The sequence below is a fragment of the Dipodomys merriami genome, unplaced genomic scaffold (genome assembly GCF_024711535.1).
Source record: "Dipodomys merriami isolate MVZ:Mamm:240054 unplaced genomic scaffold, mDipMer1.0.p SCAF_5, whole genome shotgun sequence".
Taxonomy (NCBI): domain Eukaryota; kingdom Metazoa; phylum Chordata; class Mammalia; order Rodentia; family Heteromyidae; genus Dipodomys; species Dipodomys merriami.
Window position 1 is genome coordinate 26002845 of NW_027206068.1, and position 12986 is coordinate 26015830.

Genomic DNA, 12986 nt, shown 5'->3' on the forward strand with positions numbered 1-12986 from the left:
TAACATCTAGACCAGACTTTAAGCTTTAACACTTCCCATTTCTGACTTATATCTTGTATACAAACATAACATCCTTTTGATTTTATAAAAGTGATATTGTGGCCAGGCATTGGTGGCTCATGCCTGTAATCCTAGCTACTCAGTAGGCTAAGATCTAAGGCTAAGAATTGTAGCTCTTGAAGCCAGCACAGGCAGGAAAGTCCATGAAATTAATTGGACATAAATCCAGAAAAAGCTGGAAGTGGTGCTGGTGGTATAGCACTAGCCTTGAGACAAAAAGAAAAAAAAAAAAAAGCTCAATGCCCAAACACAGAGTCCAAGCCCCAGGACTGGCATAAAAAGAAAAAGAAAAGAGACTGTCACCAGACCTTACAATGGAAATTTTGAATCATTGTTTTTATTCTCTATATGCTAAAAGGAAATTAAATATTAGTATATAAGGAAACTATTATAGTATCTTTATAATTTACAGGATTATTAGTTTTTGTGATGAACAAGTTACAGGCCAATGTAAGTATTCCTTCTGTAAAAGTGAATTGTTAGGCATTTTCCAGCAATAAGTATGACTACTTTCAGGAAGTGGTATCTTGGTTCTTAGTGTAAATGTCAAATGTTATGAACTGTGAAAAGCAGACTGACATGCAATTAAGTTGCAAACTATTTGAAAGTAACAGGAATGACATTTAATGGAAGGTTTTCATTTCAGTGCAGGTCAGTAGCTGCAGTAGTTCTAGAGGTCAGTAGTTCCAGACACTATTAAAGCTGTTTAAATATGCACTTCATTCCTTGTATCATTTCATAAGTAGCTTGGAGACTTGACATTCCCTTAATGGAAGAAAACCTATGTGTGTATTTAAATGATTTAGAGATAAAAAGTTTTAAATTTTTTTAGGTTTAAAAGGATTATTTAGTAGAGCTTTTTACATCTGCATGTAGTATTATATGGTAATGATTATTCACATTCAAATAAATAAAAGATCAAACTGGGTGCTGGTAGCTCATACCTATAATACTATCTGAGCATTTCAGGAAGCTGAGATCGATATTCAAAGCCAGCCCAAGCAGGAAGCAAGTCTGTGACATTCTTACGTTAAATTAAACACCAAGAAAAAAAGCCAGAAGTGGAGCTGTGGCTCAAATGTAAGAGTGCTAGCCTTGAATTGAACTAGCCTCAAGTGGTAGAGCACATAAACTCAGTACCTGGACCCTGAGTTCAAGCACACACACAAAAAAACACTATTGTCTTTGAGATCTTTTAATATACTAGACACAGCATTCTGTAGGAAGATCTCATTCGGTTCACTAGGACAAGATTGTACGAGTTTTGAGTGTTTTCTGAAACACCTAAACAATAATGACATGTGGTGGCATATAGAAAGATTCTCTGTGGTGGGAATCAGAAAAATAAAATCCTCTTTTTCTCTCCCCTCAGTAATCTCTTTAGCATTTTTCAGTATCTTAGGATGTAAATTGTTAATCTAGCAGATTAGTGAATGTGTTCCAGGGGACCTGGGAACCCCAAGAAATTATAAAATGTTTCTTTATTATAAAAAAGTTTTTTTAGGCTGGGAAGTTGGCTCAGTGGTAGAGCGCTTGCCTTGCATGCCTGAGGCCCTGGGTTCGATTCCTCAGCACCACATAAGCAAAAACAAAAAAGCCAGAAGTGGTGCTGTGGCTCAAGTGGTAGAGTGCTAGCCTTGAGCTGAAGAGCTGAGGGACAGCACTCAGGCCCAGAGTTCAGGCCCCACGACTGGACCCCCCCCCCAAAAAAAAAAAAGTTTTTTTATAAAAATTATAAAAAAGTTATAAAAAATTAGCTTTCCTTCTCTTCTCTTTCCCAGCTCCTTTCTCTTTCCTAGCTCTCTCTTTCCCACCTTTTCCAGATGCTCTCTTTTCTAGCTCTTTTCTCTCTTTTCTAGCTATTTTCTCTCTCTTTCCCAGCTCTCTCTCTTTCCCAGTTTTCCCAGCTCTCTTTCCCCACCTCATGGAGGACCAAGATGGCCTGGTGCCAGCCAGAATGATGAATAAGCCTACCCCTTACCTGAATACCATGAGCGTGGTGCTGTTCTGACTCAAAAAAGAAAAGAAAAAAGAAAAAAAAGTTATAAAAAAGTTTCTCTGGGAAAATGCTGCACCTGAAAATCATTTAGTCAACTGCATAGAAAATGTTCTATATATCTGTAACTTCTACCCAAATAACAGATAATTAGACAAAAAAATTAGAAGGCATCTAGAAAATGCCTCCAAATATTTGGAAAGTAAACAAGTTTAATGGCACTTTGACCCAGAAGTCAAAGGGAAATTTTAACTATGGTCCTATCCACTGGACCTTAGCTTCTTTGCTCAAGGCTAGGGCTCTTCACTTGAGCCATAGCTCCACCTCTAGCTTATTACTGATTATTTGGAGATAAGAGTCTCACTGACTTTCTGCTTTGGCTGCCTTTGAACCTCAATCCTTAGATCTCATCTTCCTGAGTAGCTAAGATGACAGGTATGAGCCACCAGCACCTGACTGGTTCTGATTCTTTGTGTTGTGTATGCATGTACTAGTACTGCTTGGGCTTGCTTCAAACCATAGTCCTCTTAAGTATCAGCTTCTTGAGATTTGAGGATTACAGGCATGAGCCAACACCACAGCTTTATTAAGATACAATTTATATGCTAGTAACTCATTAAAAGTTGTCTGCATAGGCAGGCACCATTGGCCTGTGTTTGTACTCTAATCCTACTTACTGAGAAGGCCGAGATCTAAGGATCACCATTTGAAGACTACTCGAGAAGGAAAGTCTGTGAGACCCTTATCTACAGTTAACTACTTAATAAAATAACAGCAACAAAAATAAACCCAAAAGGTAGAAGTAGAGCTGTGTGGCTCAAGTGGTGGAGTACCAGCGTTGGACAAAAAAGCTCAGAGATTGCACCCAGTCCCTGAGTTCAACCCCCAGGATTGGCACACACATACACTAAAGAGTCTGCATGCATATAAACAAAAAATGTATAGATGGTTTTTAAAAAAAGAAACGTAGACAAAAGTAGGTTTATTTTTGTTTGTTTCATTTTTGGCAGTACTAGGGTTTGAACTCAGAGCCTTAACTTACTAGGCAGATGCCTACCAGTTGAACCCTTTTTGCTTTTATTATTTTTAAAAAAGATCTCACTTTTTGTCCAGGCTAGCCTAGACCTCAGTTCTTCTACTTATTCTTCCCACATAGCTAGGATGATAGGTGGATGACACCCTGTCCGGCTTTTTATTGGTAGAAAACAAGTCTCCCAATCTTTTTGCCAACCTCAAACCTCCTGATCTTAGACTCCTAAGTAGCTAGTGTTACAAGCATCGCCCACCATCTCTGACAGTATATTTTTCTCTTATTTGCTCTACTATTAAAATAGGAAAATGCCCTTGGTGTCAACTCCTAAAAAGCACAATTTTTCATATTTTTGAAATTGTGTCCACATTCGGGAAGAGTTACATTATAGCTTGGTCAAGTTTAATTTACCCTTAAATAATATTATAGGGAATTGAATTAAAATGGGATCCACGTTGGAATGGTTGATATGTGATTTTTATCCTAAGCCTGAACTGTAATAGATATAGGTTCAGTGAATAAAATATTCCATGCCCTTTTCTTTACGATCCATGCATTTAAAAATATTATGCTGATGTTGGCCATATGCACATAGTGTAATCTTGGACAACTTCCTTTTTAAAAAGAAAACAAGAACTACCACTACCAGTGTCTTTGGAGTATAAAAATGGCTGTCAACCTTTGGTACCAAAGGTTGGAGCCACCATATTTAAACAGTTTCATTTGTGTCCATAATGTCTCACTCATGATTCTTTCTTGTTTTCTTTGAACCTCAAAAAATAAATAAATAAAATGGCTGTCCTATAGACATAGGGTGTGTGTGTGTGTGTGTGTGTGTGTGTGTGTGTGTGTGTGTGTGTGTGTGTGTGTGTGTGTGTGTGTGTGTGTGTGTGTGTGTGTGTGTGTGTGTGTGTGTGTGTGTGTAATTTAGGTCTATTTTTCTCCTCTGTTTTCTTATATTTGAGTTCTTGAAGGAAGAAGCTTGTTGGCTATTGCCAGAAAGTATTCCTTAGAGTTACTGTGTTCATGTATCAAAATAGGTATTTGTACACTGGGCATTAATTCACACCTGCCTCAGAAGCCATCAACCATGAAGTATAAGAGATTTTCTTCCAGTGCAAACTAATTGGGCTTATATCTCTATGGCTTTATCTCTGTTAGAGACTTGTCAGAGGGAAGGGGAGTAGAGGGAGTCAAGCATGAACTTCTTGTTATAGAGAAAGTAGAAACGCTACCATTTTGGTAATATGATTTTGTATTGGATTCTTACAGTTGTCTACACAAGGAGATGCAAGTCAGGTGATTGGGCCTCTTACTGAAGGACAGAAAAGAAACGTGGCAGTAGTAAATTCACTGTATAAGTTGTACCAATCAGTGACAAAGGTAACCTTTATTTTTATTTTAAGTAGTTTTTTTGACTTAATTTCAGCTTTAGGTACTTCAAACCTGAAATTTAGGCAGTTTACAAGCTATTACTTAGTTTATTGGAAAACAATGCAATGACAATGTCAGTTAGGGTCATTTCAGCTCTGAAGGTAAATGAATTTAATTTAATTTTGATTCTATATATCCAGTGGTTTTAGAATGAGTAGGAGATGTTATATTTTAAAACATTTCAAAGACCTTTATATACACTAAAAGTAAGTAACATATTGATAATTAGTCTTTCACCCTGGCTTTTATTATTTGTGAGCTTTTTGTCTATATATATGGTTTACAAGTACATGAAATGGAGACCTTCAAGTTAACCAAGTTTATTAAGTAAATTATTTCAGAATGAATATCATATATTTCATAATTTTTGCTATTTTTCTACTAAAGTATTTCAAAGAAATGGCGAAACTTTCATACTTGGCCTCTGTAGACAATCATCTGTCATTATTGATGAGGAGATTGGTTTCAGGAAACTCTCCCTGCCTTCCATGGATGCCAAACCCAGATACTCATCTCTTACATAAATTGGCATCTGTTTGCATATAACCTATTATGTGTGTAGGTATATGTATGTATATACATATGTGCATGTATATCTATGTGTATATAGATGTATATCCTTCCATTTATGATTAATCATGTCTAGATTATATATAATAATACAATATAAATGCTATGCACAGTCATATTAGGTGATTATTTCTTTTAAAACTCAACTCCTAATACAAGTTGAATATATGAGGTTGTATTTTGGAATAATTCTAAATGCTGTTCCTTTTTGTTTCTTCATTTTTTTTTTGTACTGAGGTTTGAACTCAGGACTTTGTGCCAATCAAGCAGGTGCCATACTGCTGAGCCATACCTCCAGGCCTTTTTTGCATTGGTTATTTTTGAAATGGAGGTCTTGTTTTCTGCTCAGATGCATGTCTGGACCACTACTCTCCTATATTTTACTGCCAACTTGGGATGACAAGTACACACCATCACTTATCCCACTTCATACATTAAGATGAAGTCTTATGGATTTTTCCTTTAATCATTACTCAAAGGCATCACAAGCAATTACAGATTCCTTTATTTAGCCTGGTTTAAATATCTTTATTGATTTTTTTATTGATTTGTAAAAATGGAAATACCTGACATTTGTATTTTAAAGACTTATTAAAATAAGTGTCAGCCTAAAGAAAAGTGAATGTTTTAAAGGAAATAATTACGGTTTTATTATGGCCTTTTCAAGTAAAAACTTTATAATTAAAATTAATGGACCTCAGCTCCTAGAATTCTTAATGTTTTAATTATTTGGAATATGTATTTACTTTATATATGAACATATTTTTATCTAATAATTTTAATCACATTTGAAATAATAATAAATTAACAATATTTCAATGTAGCTATGGAAACAGCTTGATAATGTTATGCTCAGAATTAGTGTTTACAAAAAATGACTTAAGCAACACTGTAACTGGGTCAAATTTTGTTCTAGGTGGTTTCCAGTCAGAGCTCATTCCCACCAATGGCTGAACAAACTATCATTTCAGCTCTAAAGGTAAATGAATTTAATTCTGATTATATATATACAGTGGTTTTAGAATTGTTTGGATGAGTAGAAGATGTTATATTTTAAAAATAATTCAAGGGCTGGGACGGTGGCTCAGTGGTAGAGTGCTTACCTTGCATGCATGAGGCCTTGGGTTCGATTCCTCAGCTCCACATAAGCAGAAAAAGCCAGAAGTAGTGCTGTGGCTCAAGTGGTAGAATGCTAGCCTTGAGCTGAAGAGCTGAGGGACAGCGCCCAGACCCAGAGTTCTGGCCCCACGAACCAACAACAACAACAAAAAAAATAATTATAATTCAAAATCCTTTATATACACCAAAAGTAACATGTTGATAATTATCCTGAAGGGGATATATATATATGTTTGTGTTCTCTGGAGTTTAAAAATAATCCCCTTTTGTATCTACAGATTGTGTTCTGCTTGTGATAATTGCATACACAGAAGCAACCATTACGAGTGTCTATTGAGGACAGCATAGCCTAGTATTGTCCCAGTGAAGGAGCAGTTTTACACCAGGGTACTTTGTCCCCCAGGGCACCTTTGACCTTATTTGGGTTGTCAGACTTAAGGGTGGGGTATAGTTTCATCTAGTGAGTGGAGGTCACAGAAGCTGCTCAACATTGTGCAATGCAAAGGACCCCTGCAGCAGTTCTCTAGTTCAAAATGTCATAATGCCAAGGCTGAGAAACCCTACTTGAAGGTATATTTGTAAGTAATAAAATCAGAGTATATTCCCATTTTTAAAATATACTCTTTTCTAATGCTTAAGAAGTTTAATTTTAAAAAAGATAGTGTTGATCTGAGATTTGAAGCCATATATACTTAACAATAGGTAACTTTAAAAAATCAAATAATTCATTCTTTTTTTTTTTTTTTTTTTTTTTTTTTTTGGGGGTCCGGTCATGGGGCCTGAACTCTGGGCCTGGGCGCTGTCCCTCAGCTCTTCAGCTCAAAGCTAGTGCTCTACCACTTGAGCCACAGTGCCACTTCTGGCTTTTTTCTTTTTGCTTATGTGGTGCTGAGGGCCTCATGCATGCAAGGCAAGCGCTTTACCACTGAGCTACCTTCGCAGCCCAAATAATTCATTCTTGTAATAGCAATAGATTCTGTTATTTAGCACTTATTTTCCAGACACATACACAAACAACTTATCAAATTATACATTATGGTGCCTATTTTATACATATAACTAGTATACTTATATGTATTGACTCAAAGGACCTGTGCCTACTATACCTTGCCACTACCATTTATTCATTCACCTATTAAATGTTATTTAATACCTACAAAGTAACTAAGGCCATATAGCAGGGACTTTGGAACCAAACTACTTGTATATGAATCACATTTCAGCTATTTAACCAATTAATAAATTCTCTTGGCTTAGCTATAACAACTCCAAAATGGTATGATATACCTACACAAAGTAAAAGTAAAGAATGCAAGTTGTTAGACTGGATTTAGGTAACTAAAGTAGGGTAGAAAAGGTGAAGGAGGAAGATGAATAGCTATGAATCATCCATAAGAAGAAACAAAAGAGAATATAAGAGAACAGTAGAGTGGGTAAGAAAATTGAATATGATATCAGAAATCATAAAGGAGAAAGGAAATTCTTTTTTTCTTATTGTGAAAATACCATACAGAGGGATTACAATTACATGAGCAAGGTAATGAATGAGTATAGGCCAAATACTGCCTGTAGTTTAGTGGGTGGGGATTTAACAGCAAAATGTAACGAAATTGAATTCATATGTGGATGGATTTGACTGAAAGCTTTAGGCCAGCCTAGGCTATATAGCCAGTCCGAGATCTAGTCCACATAGGTGATCTGTTTCAGAAAACTAAGACTAAAATTAAGAATAAGCTTTGGTCAGGTATGGTGGCTTACACCTGCATTTTCTACGCTCAGGAGGCTTAGGTGGGATAAGAAGATACAGTCTTGTTTTCCCCCAATATAGTACAGATACACTTGGATCCTTTTCTTTTCCCCAATGTGGTCATCTGATTGTGATTAAATATTTAGAAGCTGGCATAATAAAATACTTTTTAGCAGGAGGTAAATATTTGTTAATGATCATAATTATACTCGACTATTGGTCCAATGTAACAGATCTAAAGTTTTGGGTTTTTTAAATTCTTGGTTGCAGGCAGGGAACAGATAGTCTTCTTTTGTATGTTTTCACATTTTCTGTCTTCAAGCAGTAGTTATCCAATAGTTTTTTTTATTGTTTCCCAAAATAAGTATGCTTTACTTTACCATCCCATACATTATTGATAAGCATTTATAAATATATACACATACATGTAATGCATATATAGAGAATATACCTTTATACTATTTCTGTAATTGACACAAAAGCTTCAGAAAATAAGACTTATTCTTATTTGGTGAGATACACTTAATATTTTCTACACTATTCTATTACATATTAAAATGTTCTGGTAATGACTTACTACATTAAGTTTTTGGCCTCTAGTAATCATAACCTATAGTTTGAGCAAATCACTTCTGTGGGGTTGTTTTGTTGTTGTCGTTGTTTTCCTTTGCAGTCCTAGGGTGAGGACTCAGGGCCTGTGCACTGTCCCTGAACTTGTTTTGCTTAAGGCTAGCACTCTACCACTTGAGCCACAGCACCAATTCTGACTTTTTCTGTTTATTTGATACTGAGGAATCGAACCCAGGGCTCATGCATGCTAGGCAAGCACTCCACCACTAAGCTATATTTCCAGCCCCATCAACTAAAATAGTATGCCTTTTCACTTTGCATGATGATAAAAATTACCTCGATTTTTTTTTTGTTTTTGTTCTTGTTTTTGTTTTTTTGTCAGTTGTGGGGCCTGAACTTTAGGCCTGGGCGCTGTCCCTCAGCTCTTCAGCTCAAGGCTAGCACCCTACCACTTGAACCACAGTGCCACTTCTGGCTTTTTTCTGCTTATGTGGTACTGAGGAATTGAACCCAGGTCCTAATGCATTTGGGGCAAGCACTCTACCATTGAGCCAACATCCCAGCCCTACTTGGAAAATTTTAAAACAGAAACACTCTTCAGTTTTAAGATGAATTCTCTGAATCTGTATTCTTATGCCTTTTTTTTTCAGTACAGGGATTTGAACTCATGGCCTCACCCTTTCTGTGCAGGCACACCACTTGAGCCATACATACCCTCAGGCCTTTTTTGCTTTAGTTAATTTCCAGGTAGGGTCTTGCATTTTTGCCAGTAATTAGTCCTAGATAACGATTCTCCTACTACAGCTTCCCACATAAATGCAAGTCACTGTGCTCAACTTCTTGGTTTACTATAACTGTTTCCCTTGGCTACTCTTTTTTTTTTTTTTTTTTTTTTTTGGTCGGTCATGGGGCTTGAACTCTGGGCCTGGGCACTGTCCCTCAGCTCTTCAGCTCAAGGCTAGCTTTCTACTGCTTGAGCCACACAGCCACTTCTGGTTTTCTAGTGGTTTATTGGAGATCAGAGTCTCGTGGACTTTCCTGCCCGGGCTGGCTTTGAATCAGGATCCTCAGATCTCAGCCTCCTGAGTAGTGAAGATTACAGGCATGAGCCACTGGCGCCCAGCTTCCCTTGGCTACTCTTAAAATACAATCCTCTTGATCTCTGCTTCTGAAGTACTAGGATTGCAGGTGTTTTGTTTTGTTTTCTGGGTTTTTTAAACAATTTGCTATGTAGATGAGGCTGGCCTTGAACTCAATCACTCACTCCCTTTATCCTGATCTCTCAACCTACCCTCTTTGAACAAGTTAAACAACACCAATTTACTCTGGGCTTGGCAGGCTAGGCTTCCCAGTTAGCAAAGACTACTTTAAAGAGAAAGACATACTGATCAATAAAATCAGAACTAAGAACATATAATAAATATAATCTTTTCTTTATCTTGTTGAAATTTTATCCAAAATTAAACTTTTAAATTTTTTATTTTTAAAAACAAGTAAAGAATACAATAAAAGAATGCCTTTATGAACAAAAAAATTTTTTTAAATTTATTTTTGTGTCAGTGCTGGGGCATAAACTCAGGGCCTAGGCACTGCCCTGACCTTTCATGTGCAAGGCTAGAACTCTACCACTGAAGCTACAACTCCATTTTTGGGATTTTTTTGGTGTTTAACTGAAGCATCTCATGGGTTTTCCTGCCTGGGCTGGCTTCAAAGTTTTATTTTCAGATCTCAGCTTCCTGAGTAGCTAGGATTACAGGCATGAGCCTAGAAGAACTGAGCTTTAAACTTTATTTTTAAGCTTGAGGTTCATCATTGCACCTGATATATAATAAACTTACAATTGAATATACATTTGGAGTCATTTCATTATAACTACCATGATTATAAGTGGCATTTAAACCTTTGCCCAGTAATTCTGATCATTTTTTATAGTCATTGTGTTGTACAAATAGTGATTGTATCATTAAATTTGTCCATGGCAATGATTCATTGCTCCCTTACTATGTGGGCTTAGTGTTCTATATAAAGAAATATTCCAGATTGTTGGGGCTCTTATATTTGTGTGTTGTAGACTATTTTAGATAAACCTTTTGAAATTCTCAACAGACTTCCCTGTTTTATAAAGAGCATATACAACATTATTTTTCCTCTTTCTTGTGGTAGTTGTTTATCTTTACCTATCCTTGACATGAAGACTTTCCCCCAAATGCTCTCTTCTCTTCCTATTTAATATTTCCCTAAGTGGGAAAACTCATCCATGGTTCTGTGTGAACTATCATAAATGCAAATTGAGACTATTTTTTTTCTCTTTGAACTTTATGGCTGTTTTTTCCATAGCTTGTTTCACTGGATAGAAACTCTAGTTTTGTATAGAATTGAGAGAGTAGAATCTTGATGATTGGTTCTTGACTTGGAAGAAATCATTTTGTTTTTTTATTATTTTAAGTATAATTGTAGTAGGTATAAATTCATAATGATGTTGGTTACAAGGTATTTTTTAGATATTAGATTTAACAGATTTCCTTTTATTTCTAATTTGCTAGGACTTTTTAGCTATAAATAGTGTTCATCAAATTATTTTTTTCTTTAATTTTGAAATAATTGTGTGGTCTTACTCTTTTATTCTGTTAATAAATTGTAATAATTTACTTCAAATATAATGCTAACCTTGTTCGTGACATATTATTCTTTGTATGCATTCCTGTGTTTGATTTACTTAATTTTTATTAAGGATACTTACCTTTCTACTCATAAGTATAGATTTTCCTTTCCTGTGTTATCTTTTTCCAGTTAATATTGGCCTTAATAAATGAGTTTAGAATTTTTTTCCATTTTCTGGAAGAGTTTGTGTAGAATTTATAGAGTTTTTCTTGTGTTTAGTAGAATTCATTAGTGAATCCATCTAGACTGTAGTTTTCTGTATTAGAAAGCTTTATAACTACAAATGTAATTGTTTACTAGGTAAAGGGCACCTCAGAGTTGTACTTGTTTTGGAGTTTAAAAAATTGATACTTGATGGGCTGGGAAGGTAGCTCAGTGGTAGAGTGCTTGCCTTGCATGCATGAGGCTCTGGGTTCAATTCCTCAGCACCACATAAGCAGAAAAAGCCAAAAGTGGCACTGAGGGACAGCTCCCAGACCCAGAGTTCAAGCCCCACGACTGACACCCCCCCCCCCCCCCGCAAAAAATTTGATACTTGATGAGTTTAAAGGAATTTATGTTAGAATAATATGCATAATATTCACCTACTAATCTTTGATATTATTGATTTGTTTCCTTTCCAAACTGCACCCCCCCCCCCGCCCGCTCTAATCAAGCTAGCGTTTGATCACTGTTGATTAAAAAATACCCTGACCTTTATTTTCTCTGGTTTTGGTTTCCTGTTTCATTGATTTTTACTTGTAGCTTTAAAAAAAATTCCTTCCTCTTGCCTTGATATTCTTTGCTTTCTTTAGATTTTGTTCAGACTTTGCATTATCGGCTTTAGATCTTTTTCCTACAAAATAAACATTTTTTTGTTTTGTTTTTGGTCGGTCCTGAGGCTTGAACTCTGGGCCTGGACGCTGTCCCTCAGCTCTTCAGCTCAAGGCGAGCGCTCTACCACTTGAGCTACAGCGCCGCTTCCGGTTTTCTGGTGGTTTATTGGAGATAGGAGTCTCACGGTCTCTCCTGCCCTGGCTGGCTTTGAACCGCGATCCTCAGATCTCAGCCTCCTGAGTAGCTAGGATTACAGGCGTGAGCCACCGGTGCCCGGCTAAAATAAGCATTTTTTAAAAAAATACAAATTTCCCTCAAGTCACTGCAATGTTAATATTGTTTATCATCATTCAGTTTGAAATACTAGGTTATGAACTTGACTATTTCACTCTAATTCTGTTAGTTCTTGTCTGTTTTGACGCTCTGTTACCCGTTCTGTTTGTTACTTACATATTTATCATTTTTCCACCTTTTTGATAAAGGAACATTTGTATTATAAAGTTGCTCTTTAATTGTTTTAATACTACTTTGCATTATGTTTTGATATTAATCTTATTAACTACTTGATATTAATTATCCTTTTATGTTTAATGTAGATTGATATGCCTCTACATAGCTTTCTTCCAAATTATCCTATTTGGGATTTTCCAATTATCTCAAATTGATAAGTTTGTGCTTTTCACTACTTTGGGAATGTTTAGGTCTTTTATCTTGCTAGTAGTTGTCTGCCTGTCTGCTTATAGAATTCCAGTTACCAATATATTAGACCTTTGGCATCGCTTCATAAGTACAATTGTTTTTGATATTTTTTTTTCTCTTGGTTCATTGACTTTTCCCTTATTATCTCAGTTCTTTTGCATAGCCTATTCAGTCAACTTTTAAGTTTCAGGTAGAATAATGTTTAGTTTAAAATTCCCAGTTGCTTGCTTTTCAGTTTGAATCATTTTGCTGAGATTTCCTATTATTTGAATTACTACCTTACG

At 36.0% G+C, this 12986-nt stretch overlaps 1 protein-coding gene across 1 annotated transcript in view; it reads left to right on the forward strand.

The window, feature by feature from the left end:
* Positions 1–12986, forward strand: part of Cog5 (component of oligomeric golgi complex 5) — a 207024-nt gene that overhangs the window by 154081 nt on the left and 39957 nt on the right. The window contains exons 15-16 of the mRNA XM_069996235.1: positions 4359–4469; positions 6007–6069. Coding sequence (XP_069852336.1) covers positions 4359–4469; positions 6007–6069 — 174 coding nt within the window. The remainder of the gene's footprint in view (positions 1–4358; positions 4470–6006; positions 6070–12986) is intronic.